At 36.9% G+C, this 15,854-nt stretch overlaps 1 protein-coding gene across 6 annotated transcripts in view; it reads left to right on the top strand.

Annotated features, from left to right (window-relative positions):
• CDKL3 (cyclin dependent kinase like 3) overlaps positions 1–15,854 on the top strand; it is a 49,083-nt gene that overhangs the window by 8,132 nt on the left and 25,097 nt on the right. For all 6 annotated transcript variants that reach the window (XR_011567679.1, XR_011567680.1, XM_070793590.1 and 3 more), the window contains 3 exons: positions 9,932–10,110; positions 11,338–11,450; positions 12,821–12,960. Coding sequence is in view for 4 of the 6 variants with exons in the window: in XM_070793590.1 (XP_070649691.1) it covers positions 9,932–10,110; positions 11,338–11,450; positions 12,821–12,960 (432 nt within the window). In the remaining 2 variants the exon portion in view is untranslated. The remainder of the gene's footprint in view (positions 1–9,931; positions 10,111–11,337; positions 11,451–12,820; positions 12,961–15,854) is intronic.

The raw sequence follows: 15,854 nt of genomic DNA, 5'->3' as shown, positions 1-15,854 counted from the left end.
ACAGCACACAGTCTTTGGAATCAGACTATGCTAGGTTTTTACCTAGTGGCTTATCTGGAGATAACCACACAACTTGTGTAGCTCACAGTTACATAATGAAAGGTCCCATTACTCTGTGGCCCCAGGAAAATTATCTAACCTTTCTGAGCCTCAGTTTCCTCATCTGTAAAATAATGCTACAGTACCTCACAGATTTTTTTGTAAAGATCAAATTAGGTAATAGCTATGTAGTGTTTAGCACTGTGTCAGGTATATTTTAAGTGCTCAATAAACAGCGCTGATAGGGAGTCAGATATAGTTATCTCTATCCTTATAGTGTCTTGCCTGTAGTAGACTCAAAACATTTCTTGAATAATGGGAGACACCAGTAAAATTAAAGTAAGAATTTTGAACTTAGGTGTTTAAATTCAGGCACATAGGGAAACAACCCAAGGGCTTAACAGACAATTAAGATGTCATTGATACACATATGAATATTACTAAGCCACGGAAAAGAGTGAAACATCACCATTTGCAGCAGCACGGATGGACCTAGTGAATATCAGACTAAGTTAAATCAGACAGAGAAAGATAAATATATCACTTAAATGTGGAATCTAAAAAATAATAGTAATGAATCTATATACAAAACAGAAGCAGATTCACAGACATAGGAAACAGACTTACAGTTACCAAAGGGGAAATGGGAGGGCTAAACTGGGAGTATAGGATTAACAGATACAAACTACTACATGTTGGATACATAAGCAGCAAGGATTTACTTTATAGCACAGGGAAGTATAGTTAATATCTTATAATACCTGTAATGGAAAATAATCTGAAAAATAATGTGTATATAACTGAATCACTTTGCTGTACATCTGAAATTGACACAATATTTTGATTCACCTATAGTTCACTAAAACAAAAATGGCTTAATAGAATCAAAATGGAGTAAAAATGTAAATGATCTTGAAACTAATAAAATGAATCAAAAAATTTCAAGCACATAGAGCTAATAGAACAGAATTATTATCATTGTAATAGGAGTTCTATGCATTGTGGGAGATTTCACTACAAAATAAAGGAGAATCAAACTCACTGTTTGAATCCAAAATGTGATAATTCATATCATATACAAAAAATAACTCTAAATGGATTAATGACCTAAATGTAAGCACCAGAACTATAAAACTCAGAAGAAAACATAGGTGGTAATCTTTGTGGCCATGTGTTAGGCAATAGTTCTTTAGATATGACCTCAAAAGCAAAAGTAATCAAAATAGACAAATTGGACTCCATCAAAATTAAAACCTTTTGTGCATTGAAGGACACCATCAAGAAAGTAAAAAGACAGTTCACAGATGGGAGAAAATATTTGAAAATCAAATATGATAAGCAACTAGTTTCTAGATTATATAAAACACAATTCAACATAAAAAGACAACCCAGTTTAAAAATAGGCAAAGGACTTAGTAGACATTTCTCCAAAGAAGATAAACAAATGGCTAATAGCACATGAAATGATGCTCAATATCTCAAGTCATTATGGTAATGCATATCAAAAATCGCAGTGAGGTACCATTTCACACTCACTAGGCTGGCTGTAATTTAAAAAACAGACAAGAGCGAATGTTGGCAAGGAATTTGAGAAACTGGAACCTTTATACACTGCTGGTGGTAATGTAAAATGGTGCAGCTGCTATGGAAAACAGCTTGGCAGTTCCTCAAAAAGTTAAACAGAATTAGCATATGACCCAGCAATTTTACTCCTAGCTATCTATCCAAGAGAATTGATAGCATATGTTCACATAAAAACCTGCCCAGGAATGTCATATAAGCATTATTCAAAATAGCTGAAAAGTAGAAACAAATATATATTAGCTGATGAATGGATAAACAAAATGAAGTATACCCAATAATGGGATTTATTCAGCCTCAAAAAGGAATAGATTGCTGATGCATCCTACAGAATGAGTGAAACTTGAAAACATGTTGAAAAAAATCAAATGCAAAAAACACGTAAGTATAAATTCCACTTAAATGAAAAATTCAGAAAAGGCATTTTTGTCTCCAGATACGATGGAGTCCAATTTGTCTGGGCTTCCCAGATGGCACTAGTGGTAAAGAATTCGTCTGCCAATGCAGAAGACACAAGAGACCTGGGCTCAGTCCCTGGGTTGTCGGAAAGGTCTCCTGGAGAAGGAAATGGCAACCCACTCCAGTATGCTTGCCTGGGAAATCCCATGGACAGAGGAGCCCGGTGGGCTACAGTCCACAGAGTTGCAGAGTTGCACATGACTGAACATCTTTCTTTGATTGCTTTTGCTTTTGATGTCATATCTAAAGCAAAATAAGTTTATATTTGTTTATTTTTGAAGAAATGTCTATTCAAGTTCTCTGCTCATTTTTAAATTGGGTTATTTGTCTTTCTATTGTCAAGTTGTATTTTCTATATTTTGGATAGTAGATCCTTATCAGATACATGGTTTGCTATTATTTTCTCTTTGGGGTTGCCTTTCTGCTTTCTTAATACTGTTTTTTTCCCACTCTGCTTAGTTTTTTTAAATCATTTCTTTCTCTTTATTGATATCCTTTATTTGGTGAGACATTCTGTTGATACTTTTCTTTAGTTCTTTAGATATGGTTTCCTTTTATCTTGAACATATTTAAGCAATGCAAGAGAAGACTCTACACATGGACATCACCAGATGGCCAACACCGAAATCAGATTGAATATATTCTTTGCAGCCAAAGATGGAGAAGCTGTATACAGTCAGCAAAAACAAGACCTGGGGCTGACTGTGGCTCAGATCATGAGATCTTTAGTGCCAGATTAAGACTTATATTGAAGAAAGTCGGGAAAACCACTAAACCATTCAGGTATGACCTAAATCAAAACCCTTATGATTATACAGTGGAAGTGAGAAATAGATTTAAGGGACTAAATCTGATAGAGTATCTGATGAACTATGGACATGAACAGAGGTTCATGACATTGTACAGGAGACAGGGATCAAGACCATGTCCAAGAAAAATAAATGCAAAAAAGTAAAATGGCTGTCTGAGGAGGCCTTACAAATAGCTGTGAAAAGGAGAGAAGTGAAAAGCAAAGGAGACAAGGAAAGATATACGCATTTGAATGCAGAGTTCCAAACAATAGCAAGGAGAGATAAGAAAGCCTTCCTTAGCGATCAGTGCAAAGAAATGGAGGAAAACAATAAAATGGGAAAGACTAGAGATCTCTTCAAGAAAATTAGAGATATCAAGGGAGCATTTCATGCAAAGATGGGCTCAATAAAGGACAGAAATGGTATGGACCTAACAGAAGCAGAAGATATTAAGAAGAGGTGCCAAGAATATACAGAAGAACTGTACAAAAAAGATCTTCATGACCCAGATAATCATGATGGTGTGATCACTGACCTAGAGCCAGACATCCTGGAATGTGAAGTCAAGTAGGCCTTAGGAAGCATTACTACGAATAAAGCTAGTGGAGGTGATGGAATCCCAGTTGAGCTATTCCAAATCCTAAAAGATGATGCTGTGAAAGTGCTGCACTCAATATGTCAACAAATTTGGAAAACTCAGCAGTGGCCAAAGGACTGGAAAAGGTCAGTTGTCATTCCAATCCCAAAGAAAGGCAATGCCAAAGAATGCTCAAACTACCACACAATTGTACTCATCTCACACACTAGTAAAGTAACACTCAAAATTCTCCAAGCCAGGCTTCAGCAACATGAACCATGAACTTCCAGATGTTCAAGCTGGTTTTAGAAAAGGCAGAGGAACCAGAGAACAAATTGCCAGCATCCATTGGATCGTTGAAAAAGCAAGAGAGTTCCAGAAAAACATCTATTTCTGCTTTATTGACTACGCCAAAGCCTTTGACTGTGTGGATCACAATAAACTGTGGAAAATTCTGAAGGAAATGGGAATACCAGACCACCTAACCTGCCTCTTGAGAAACCTGTATGCAGGTCAGAAAGCAACAGTTAGAACTGGACATGGAACAACAGACTAGTTCCAAATAGGAAAAGGAGTACGTCAAGGCTGTATATTGTTACCCTGCTTATTTATCTTATATGCAGAGTATATCATGAGAAATGCTGGACTGGAAGAAGCACAAGCTGGAATCAAGATTGCCGGGAGAAATATCAATAACCTCAGATATGCTGATGAAACCACCCTTATGGCAGAAAGTGAAGAAGAACTAAAGAGCTTCTTGATAAAAGTGAAAGAGGAGAGTGAAAAAGTTGGCTTAAAGCTCAACATTCAGAAAACTAAGATCATGGCATCCAGTCCCATCACTTCATGGCATCTAGTCCCATCACTTCATGGCAAGTAGATGGGGAAACAGTGGACAGAGTGGCTGACTTTATTTTTGGGGGCTCCAAAATCACTGCAGATGGTGATTGCAGCCATGAAATTAAAAGATGCTTACTCCTTGGAAGGAAAGTTACAACCAACCTAGACAGCATATTAAAAAGCAGAGACATTATTTTGCCAACAAAGGTCCGTCTAGTCAAGGCTGTGATTTTTCCAGTGGTCATGTATGGATGTGAGAGTTGGACTATAAAGAAAGCTGAGCACAGAAGAATTGATGCTTTTGAACTGTGGTGTTGGAGAAGACTCTTGAGAGTCCCTTGGACTGCAAGGAGATCCAACCAGTCCATCCTAAAGGAGATCAGTCCTGGGTGTTCATTGGTAGGGCTCATGTTGAAGCTGAAACTCCAATGCTTTGGCCACCTGATGCGAAGAGCTGACTCATTGGAAAAGATCCAGATGGTGGGAAAGATTGAGGGCAGGAGAAGGGGACGACAGAGGATGAGATGGTTGAATGGCATCACCGACTCGATGGACATAAGTTTGGGTAAACTCCGGGAGTTGGTGACGGACAGGGAGGCCTGGCATGCTGCAGTTCATGGGGTCACAAAGAGTCGAACATGACTGAGCGACTGAACTGAAAAGAACTGAATAGTCTTTTTCTTGCAGGTTATATCTGGGCTTCTTCAGGCAAAGCTTCTTATTGACTGCTTTTTCCCCTTATGAATGGCCATATATCTTTCTTTGCACACCTTTTTTGGGGAATTTTCTTGGAAATTTTGTAATTTTTTGTTGATAACTGGACATGTAAAATAATACATTGTGGCAATCTGGAGATCAGAATTTCCTATGTCTCAAGGTTTTCAGTTGTAACTGTTTGTTAGTTATTTTCCTGAACTAATTTGTGAAGTCTGTATTGTTTGTCATGTATGACCACTGAAATCTCTGCTCAGTTAGCTTACTGGTCAGCTAATGTTTGAACAGAGATTTCCTTAAATTCTTGAAACTAATAAATCTCTCAGCCATATTTACTGGGTATTTACTGAGGGCTCCTTCTCTCTCTGTGTTGGGGCATTTCTTCAGTGTTTAGGCAGAAAGTTTACAACTTAGCCCTTCTTGCTTGTGTAGAACCTAAATTCCACCAGACTTGAGAGCTTAGGGACAATCTCAGGTCTTTCCTAGTGTGTGCACAGCTGGACATGTACCCTTCATGATTCTCAGTAATATGTTGGAACTTTGCAGATCTTTTATGGACATCTCACTCCCAGCCTCTCTTTTTAATTAAGTATTTTGGTCAGCTTGTTGTTTGTCCTGTTATAGCTCCCTCAGGTGGCTATAATGTTATTTGCTGCTGCTGCTAAGTTGCTTCAGTCATGTCCGTCTCTGTGCGACCCCATAGACGGCAGCCTACCAGGCTCCTCTGTCCCTGGGATTCTCCAGGCAAGAACACTGAAGTGGGTTGCCATTGCCTTCTCCAGTAATGTTATTTAGTAGCTGCTAATTGTTTCTGACAAAGGCCCTTTGCCCTGGGCGAGCTCTGAGTTAGGTCAGTGAAGACAAAACTTCTGGTGGAGTTTTCCAGTAATCTGACAGACATGTTAGATAATGACTGTTACCTGGGAATGGGGCTTTGGAGGAGATCCAACGCTATAGCTAGGAGATACAGCTTCCTCTGGTGGCTACTAGGCTGCTAGTTTTCAGCATGATTTGGGGGTGTTGGTCTACCATGCTACCAGGAACTGGGGAGTGGGGAATAGAAATAGGATAACTCAAGAATACCAGTGGATCATATGGTGAGGTTATGTTTTCACTTTTTGAAGAAACTGGCCAAAGTGGCTATACCATTTTATATCTCCACCAACAATGTATCCGTTTTTCTGTGTCCTCCCAGTATTGTTATTGTCTTTTGATTATCACTATTCCAGTGGATGTGAAGTCGTATCTCTCTCTCTCTTTTTTTTTTTTTTTGAGCAGTAAAACTGTCTTTATTCACCAATGACATGATCATTTCTGTAGAAAATTTTATGGAATCTACAGTAAAGTTAAAAGAACTAAGCTGTAAGTTTGGGATTTCCCTGGTGGTCCAGTGGTTAAGATTCCATGCTTCCAATGCAGGGGGCACGGGTTCCATTCCTGGTCTGGAAACAAAATCCCACATACCACAACTAGCCAAATAAATAAATAAAAGTATTTTTTAAAAAAAGAACTAAGCTGTAAGTTTATTAAGATTGTAGGATAGAAGATCAATATACCAAAATTATTTGTATTTCTGTGTATTAGCAAACTCAGAAACTGAATTAAAAATACCATTGTAATAACATCAAAAAAGAAAATACTTAGAGAAAATAAGACCTATACACTGAAAACTATTAAACATTGATGAGAAAAATTAGAGAAAATCTACACACATAGAAATACTGTTTATAGAGGTCTCAGTGTGATTGTCAAAGACCAAAGAGGATGTTGTTAAAACAGAATTTTAGAAGTTGGAATTCAGAGAGTGCTTGATTCTCAAAGATAACAAAATTCTGCATGTAGTCAGGGTGTTAACTGTTAAATAGAGTGAACATATTAGGGTGTCAACTGAGTGTATCTTTATGCATGTTTAGAGTACTGAGGAGGAGAGAGCAATGGCACCCCACTCCAGTACTCTTGCCTGGAGAATCCCATGGATGGAGGAGCCTGGAAGGCTGTGGTCCGTGGGGTTGCTGAGGGTCGGACATGACCGAGCAACTTCAGTTTCACTTTTCACTTTCATGCATTGGAGAAGGAAATGGCAACCCACTCCAGTGTTCTTGCCTGGAGAATCCCAAAGATGGGGCATCTGGTGGGCTGCCGTCCATGGGGTTGCAGAGAGTTGGACACGACTGAAGTGACTCAGCAGCAGCAGAGTACTGAGGAGGAGGGTCACGGCTGTGTAGTAGGCAGAATATGTAAAGTGATATTTTAAAGTGCTTTTCCATGTCTACTTTTGCTCATGTTATATTCTCAGATCTTGGTATAGTACCTGGCATGTAGTAGTCACTCAGTAAAAGTTGTGAAAGTAAAGAGGGACTAACAAAGTTTTACAGATGGTGCCTTTAAGCTGATTCATTACCCTAAGATAATTATTTGGCCAATTAGGAGGAAGACTTGAGGCAGAACAAAAGCTAAACCCAAAAGCTTATAGCAATAAGTTATATAAAAAAGGAAAGATCCCAGAATTCTGTCACCAAGATATTTTCACTTGTGCTATGATACTTTGCTGGTGATGAGAGTATGCTTAATGCATTGATAAAGTTTTTAAACGCCTTCTTTGTTTCAGGCACTGTACTGGGCATGGGGGATATAGCCTCAACAAAACAGATACACATCTTACCCTCATGGAACTTACTGTCCAATGGGAATGACAAGTAAATAGGCAAATAATAATAAAGCACGACAAATAACTGTGAAGGAGGAAATGTAGAATAATATGTAAAAGGAACCTCTATTGCAGACATCTCAGCTGAGACATAAGGAAATAGTTGGCGAGGCAGTGTTCTAGGCGGCTGGAACAGCATTAGCAAATGCAAATGATGACACAAACCTGGAAAATTGGGAAACTAATATTCTATAGGCTAGGGAAGAACAGCTGAGAATGTGAGCAGAGGCCAAATCCTGTAAGTCCTTACCAGCCATTTTATGTAGCTTCAGATTTGTCCTATGGCATGGGGAATCCTTGAAGGAGTGACATAATCATACACATGATTTTAAAATAATACTCAGATTTCATTGTGGGCAATGAATGGGAGGGGATCAGAGGGAATTCAGGGAAACCATTTAGTAAGGTAATTTTGATGAGAGAGCTGAGGGACCTTGAACTAGGGAGAGAAGTGGATGGAGAGAATATGGGACCTGAGGGAGAAATGTGCCTTGATTTCTGGCTTGAGCCTTGAGGTCAATGTTGGTTCCATTCACTGAGCTAAAGGACTCTTAAGAACAAATGGGTTTTGGGGAGAAGATAGTCCATTTAGTTTTTAATTATCTGAGTTTGTGGGAGTGTGTGGGTCAGCCTTATGGGACTTCTTGCAGGCTTCTTCTTCTTATGGAAACCAAGAGAAATATCTTGGTTAGAGATAGAAATATGGAAATCATTAGTATATAGATAGTCACTAAGGCCTGTAAGAGTAGGTGAGATTGAGATGAAACAGCCATAGGTGGGAAGAAGCCCAAAAGAATATGGTATTCCCATAACCAAGTAAAGAAAGTGCTAAAAAAAAAAAAAAAGTAGATGAGATTGTGCAAGAAACAAGATGCATGAGAAGAGAAGCCTAAGACCAGAACCCTACATTTACAGACAGAGAAAAAGAAACTGCCATTGGAGGAAACTGGTCCCAGAAGTCAGGAATGGAGTGGTTGCCTATATTTTTACACTAAGATGTCTAGTGAGGGCTTCCCTGGTGGCTCAGCTGATAAAGAATTGCCTGCAACGCAGGAAACCTGTGTTCGATCCCTGGGTTACAAAGAGCCCCTGGAGAAGGGAACAGGGGCTACCAGCTCCAGTATTCTGGCCTAGAGAATTCCATGGACTATATATAGTCCATGAGGGTCACAAAGAGTAGGTCACGACTGAGCAATTTTCACTTCACATCTGGCAAGATATGTATTGAGGGGTGTCTGTTGGATGTAGCAACAATGAAGTTGTTGATGACTTTGGCCTGGACACTTTTTTAAATTATTTTTTATTGGAATATAGTTGTTTTGCGAGCTTCCCAGGTGGCACAATTGGTAAAGAATCCACCTACCAATGCAGGAGATGTAAGAGATGCGGGTTTGATCCCTGGGTCAGAAAGATCCCCTGGAGTAGAAAATGGCTCCCCACTCCCATATTCTTGCCTGGAAAGTTCCCTGGACAGAGGAACCTGGTGTCCTACAGTCCATTTGGGTCACAGAGAGTTGGACACAACTAGGGGACTAAGCAAATAGTTGTTTTAAATTGTGTTAGTTTCTGCTGCACAGCAAAGTGAGTCATATATATATATATTCCCACATTTTTTGATTTCCTTCCCATTTAGGTTTCTGCAGAGCATTGAATAGAGTTGCTAGGGCAGTTTGAATGGGGGAGCAGAAGACAAGATTGCTCACCTTCCACTTGAGCAGTGAATGAGTGATCAGAAAGTGAATAAGTAAAAATAATGTTTTCAAGAAGTTTAGCTATGAAGGAAATGAGACAAGGGGCAGTACCTGAAGTGTGACATGGGGTTAATGGAAAGTTAAACTTTTTCCATTAAGTTCTTTTTTATTTTTCTTTTAGGAATGTGATTTATCTTTTCAGTATTACCTTCATTATTATCTTTTCAAGGGGTTGGGACGATCCCCTGGAGTAGAAAATGGCAACCCACTACAGTATTCTTGCCTGGAAAATACCGTGCACAGAAGAGCTTAGTGAGCTACAGTCAGTGGGGCACAAAGAGTCAGACACAACTGAGTACACACACACAACTATTTATAGTTACATATTTTTGCACTGTGTAGTTAATCCTTTGCATGTGGTAAGAAAATAACTTTACTATCTTAATTAGCTAGATTTTCTCTTAATTGTTGAGAAATGTTCTAGATAATGAAATCTCATTTCAATGTATTACATCTTCTGTTTGTTTTTTAGATCATTCATCGAGATATAAAACCTGAGAATATTTTAGTATCCCAATCAGGAATTACTAAACTCTGTGATTTTGGTTTTGCACGAACGCTAGCAGCTCCTGGAGATGTTTATACGGACTATGTGGCTACACGCTGGTATAGAGCTCCAGAATTAGTATTAAAAGATACCTCTTATGGAAAGTATGTATACTTGGGGATCCTGCCTGGCCTTTCCTAGCCATCTTTTTTTTCCCTTGGTGTTATTTGTCACCTGAACTACTGACAAACTCTGCCTTCTGCATCTGGGCTTGGGAGAGAAAAGGGACACCCCCAAATAGAGCAGAGAGACCCTAGACATCTATCCTGCTGCTGTTGATGTTGCCACACTTGCCCCTTGGAGCTGAGTGGCCCCAGCCCCAGGAAACTTATGCAGAAATCTCTCAGGCTGCCATCCATGCTTGCCTTAAGCTGTGCCCCACCCTTTACAGAGTGGCCTCCTTGCTTCTCTGTAGACTCTAGATTCTGCAGACATTTTAAAATCTACTCTGGCAGTGTTATCACAAGTTTCCTAGTTCCTGAGTATGGCAAAGTCTTTGCAAACACTGACAAATAATAATTTTTAAATTGTACTAGATATTTCAAAAAGTAGAAAGGCCTCAGTCTGTTGTGAATCAGTAAAAATAGTATAGGAAACAACAATCTAATAAACAAATAATGAATCTTGAAGAATGTAAAGACACCATCAAGAGTGTGAGGGTTACAAATTCCTCTGTATCCTCACCAGCACTTGTTATTATCTGACTTTTGGATTCTAGTTATCCTTATAGGTGTAAAGTGGTATCTCCTTATGGGTTTGATTTCCATTTCCTTGATAACTAATGATTTTTGGACTTCATTGTTGATTTTTTTTATGTGCTTATTGACCATTTATATATCTTCCTTGGAGAAATTTCTATTCAGATCCTTAGCCCTTTCTTAAATTGGACTAGCTTTTTATTATTAAATTGTAAGAATTCTTTGTATATCTAGATATAAATTCTTTATCAGATACTTATTTGCAGATATTTTCTCTTATTTAGTTGTCTCTTGATTTTCTTGATGGTGTGTGTCATTTGAGAAACAGAATTTTTAATTTCGATGAAGTTCATTCTGTCTGTTTTTATGCTTTTGGTTTTGCCAAGTCCAAGACTGTGAAAGGCCTCTGTTTTAAGAGGTTTGTAGTTCTAGTTCTTAGATTTATGTCTTCCATCCATTTTGAGTCAATTTTTATAAGTGGTGTAAGATAAGGTTATGGACATAGGTTCAATCACTGGTTGGGTAACTAAGATCCTGCAAGTTGCACAGCATGGCCAAAAAAAAAAGGGTTTTTAAGAAAAGATGTTTTATATATTTCTCCATGAAAGAGTGATTTATTCTTGTCTGTTTCAGACCTGTGGATATCTGGGCTCTGGGCTGTATGATCATTGAGATGGCCACTGGAAATCCCTATCTTCCTAGCAGCTCTGATTTGGATTTACTTCATAAAATTGTTTTAAAAGTAGGTAGGTATTACTGAAATGTACTGTTAAATGCCTAAATAAGTGTTTTCAGATAAATTCTGCTTGATTTTCAAATTTAGTCTCTCTTTATAAGAATAAGGAAGCATACTGTTTTGATAGATGAAAGTAGATGGATGCTTTGGGCTGATAAAAAAAATGTAGAAAAATTCTGTTTTTGAAAATAATATATTTTTTTGCCTGGATGCAAATAGCTGTACCATGTTGATGGTTGATACTAAGAAAAATAGTAAAATAGGAACCTACTTCAGTTTGTCTGAAAGTTGTTATAAAATTTTGACTTCTACAAATATTTGCTTCTTTCAAAGAGGACTTTTAAATAATAGAATTGATTTTGATTTTGATGCTCTTTTAAAGTGCTTGGAAATAGAAAACCAGTTGTTTACTAAGAAAACTTTTATTAACCACAGTAGATAAGCAGATAGCTAAATATCTTATTCAAAAATATGTTTGATGATAGCTGAATTATTTGATGATCTGCTTTGACTACCCAAACATTTTCATGGTTAGTGTTGCTCATGGAGTTTCAAAGATATATTTCTGATTGAGGAGCTTGAGCAACCTATTTTGTGATGAGAAAGCTATACATAAACATAGAATTACAGGATCATGAGGTAGGTACTTTGAACAACTCTAAAATCTGTGAATCTGGATAAATATTGGTTAAAGATACAGTTCACACCCTTAAAGCATCATACTCTTTTCTGTCATATTTAAAATTCTGGTTATGAGATTAATGGTGAGAGAACTCTAGAGATGATGGGATCAGTTTTGTCGTTTTACAAATGACAAAACCAAGATACAGAAAGGGAAGATTTGCCCAAGGTCACAGAACTAGTTAAGAGCAAAACTAGTGGTAGAACTTAGCTCTTTCCACTCCTATTTATAGTTCTCTACATTCTGCTACTAATCTATAGCCTTGTTTTTTCTTTACAATATTTTTATTTCTATATAATTTTAGTATTTTAGCTGTTTTGAATAAGACTTTGCTGATAAACACTTGCTAGATAAACCATTTTGATACCCTTATAGAAATACGTAAAACTTTGAATGTAAGCATTATATATTATGTCTTGTATTTTGAAAAAAGAAAATGCACCTGTGGTTTTTTATTCTCTACTGCCTATGTCCTATCAACAGATTACTGGGGAACTCACTTTTTTATGCTATATTCAGAAGGTAGTTCCTTATGCTATATTCAGAAGATAGTTTCTTGTTCAACTTTTAAAAATTGAGAGAACTTAATTGTTATTCTTTCTTTTAGTAATTTGATGCAGACCATATAACAATTTGATTATTTTGATTGTAGAATAATATCCCTGTTTTCTTATGTATGTATTTTTTTCTCTTTTCAGGCAATTTGACACCTCACTTGCAGAATATCTTTTCCAAGAGTCCCATTTTTGCTGGGGTGGTCCTTCCTCAAGTTCAACATCCCAAAAGTGCAAGAAAAAAATACCCAAAGCTAAATGGATTGTTGGCTGACATAGTTCATGTATGTTAAGAGATTAAGGACTTATTTCTTGGAAATTTGCATAAATTATAATACAGTTTTAAGATATGACTTTAATGACATTCCAAAAGGATTCATGGAGTAATATTAACTGTTCAAAGTTACTATATTCTTCTGTGTTTATGTCTTTAGTTCAGAGAAGTTAAAAGTCACAGACTGTTAGAACTGAAAGGCCCCTGGGATAATCCGGTCTATTCTTTTTTGTTAATTCCAATTTTATTGATAAACTGGAAATTTTTAAGGATAAACTGGAAAATGTTAAGGACTTACCATGTTGATCAACACCTCTTAACAGCCAGTCTTCCCAGCAGTCTACCCAAGAGATTTCTTCCTTGTACAGTGATATTCTAAGGTATGTCAAGGCATTGGCAGCTATAGTTGTAATGTTGTTTGAGGATATACCAGTGCCAAAATTCAGGTTGAGTTGGAGAAAACAAAAACATATAGCACTTTTAAATTAGTTTAAAATTTAAATTTTATTTTGAACTGCATAATAAATATACCAGCATACTTAGAATAGAATTCAAGAAGTGAGAGAGCTACTTGCTTCTGTTTATTTTCTCTTCCCAGCCAATTTTCTTTCCCAGGGTCAATTAACTTGTCTTACTTCTAATGTACAGCCCTTAAAAAAAGTGGTAATCTAACTTCAAAGCAAGTATAGCATGGTGTTTATGAGAGGGGGCTCTGAATTCACATGAACTTTCTTTAAAACCCAGCTCTGTTACTAATTAGCTCCATAAACTTGAGCAAGTCAATCTCCATGCCTCAGTTTACTGAGTTATAAAAAACATTAACAATATTTATCTTCTGGAGCTGGAGGATAAAATGAGTTAATGGTAGAAACCTTCTTAGCACAGAGCCTTGAATAAGCTGTCAACAAATGTTGTTAATGTTAACTGTTGTTGCTGTCTTTTAGATAAAACAAAACATGACATGTAACATCTAAAGACTTATCAAAGGAAGAAAGTTGTTTCTTTGGTAACTGTAAAGAACTAGAGTTTATTAAAGGATCAGTTTTTTTTTTGCTACACTTTCCACTTTAATTTCTTTTTTTTCATGTCATAGTTTTGATTTTACAAAGAATACATAATGATCATAACAAAATAGAATACTTGATAGAGAAGTTAACATTTTCCCAACCCCCACAATCCAGGAAAAATTACTGTTGATGTTTTGGTTTATATACTTTTCCCAACCAAATACATGCATAACTGTTTATGCTTTTTAAAAGGTGTCATACTTTATTGTGGTTTAGTCACTAAGTTGTGTTTGACTCTTTTGTGACCCCATGGGCTGTAGCCCTCCAGGCTCCTCTGTCTATGGGATTTCCCAGGCAAGAATACAGGAGTGCATTGCCCTTTCCTTCTTGAGGGGATCTTCCCCACTCAGGGATGGAACCCGCATCTGCTGCATTGGCAGGCAGTTTCTTTACCACTGAGCCACCTGGGAAGCCCTGTCTTACTTTACACACTGCTATGTAACCTGTTTATTTTCACTTAGCATTATAGTTTAAGCATACTGCCATGTCAGTAAATATGGAGCTGTGTCATAATTTTAGTGCTTGCATAGTGTTTCATTGTATGACTATACTATAGTTTATCTTGAAATTTTGGACATTAGGTTTCAGGTTTTTTCCCTTGCTGGTAAAGATGCTACAGTAGACATCTTTTATATGTCTGTATGAACTTGTGGTATTATTTGCTTGGGATAAATTCCTAGAAGTGTGACTGGTAGGCCAAAGGGTTTATACTTGTTAGGACTTTTGGCATACCTAGCTATTTTTCCCTCCAGAAAGATTTTATAGATTTATACCCAAGTAGCATTGGGTATAAATCTCTATTCTCAGTCTAACATTGAATATTATATATTAAAAATATTTGCAACTTAATTAACCAGAAATAAAGTATATTTTTAAAAATTGCGCTTTCTTCATTACAGGGAAGTTGGACATGTTACTGACATTAATTGGTCATTTGTAGTTCTTATTTAAGAATCCTTAAACTATTTGTGATTTAAAGTATACTTTTACATTGACTTGCCAAATAATCATATTAGTGTCCTGTTTTATATGTTCTAAATACTTTTTTCAACTTGAATAATCCAGTGATTTGGAATGCCACATTTATCATAGACAGATTGCTTATACATGCTGAGGTATATTTGTATTTCACTGATTTCTCTCCTTATTCTATTACAAGTACAATTTTGAGTATTATAACATTCAAATACATCTTTTTTTTTGGTCACACCATGCAGCTTGTGGGATCTTAGTTCCCCAACCAGTGATTGAACCTGGGCCCTGGTAGTGAAAGCGCTGAGTCCTAACCACTGGACCGCCAAAGAATTTCCTAAAATACATCTTTATACCTGGTGTAGAGCATGTATTTTTTTTCATAGATTTAAAAATTTTAAACAATATTATAATGGTATAATTTCTATACAGTAAGCTACATGATTTCAGATGTACAATTTGATGAGTTTTGGTAAATGTATACACACCTGTGAAACCACCACTACAATCAACATACCTAAAATTTCCATCACTTCCCAAAATGTCCTTGCATCCTTTTGTCATCCATTTTTCCCTTCATTCCTGTCCCTAAATAACCACTGATTTATTTTCCACTATAGTTTGTATTTTCTAGAATAGTCTGTAAATGGAATCAAACAGTGTATATACCCTTTTATGTCAGTCTTTTTTAACTCAGCGTTATAGTCTAGAGATTCAGTTCATGTTTTTGTGTGTATCAGTAGTTTATTCCTTTTGATTGCTGAGTAATATTCCATGTATGAACATATCACAATTTTAAAAAAAAATCTGTTTCCCTGTTTTGGGTTGTTTCCTCTTTTTGGCTACTACAAGTAAAATCGCTGTT

This window comes from Bos indicus, chromosome 7 (genome assembly GCF_029378745.1).
Source record: "Bos indicus isolate NIAB-ARS_2022 breed Sahiwal x Tharparkar chromosome 7, NIAB-ARS_B.indTharparkar_mat_pri_1.0, whole genome shotgun sequence".
NCBI lineage: Eukaryota > Metazoa > Chordata > Mammalia > Artiodactyla > Bovidae > Bos > Bos indicus.
Note: the sequence above shows the minus strand (reverse complement) of the source record. Positions and strands in the feature narration are given on the sequence as shown.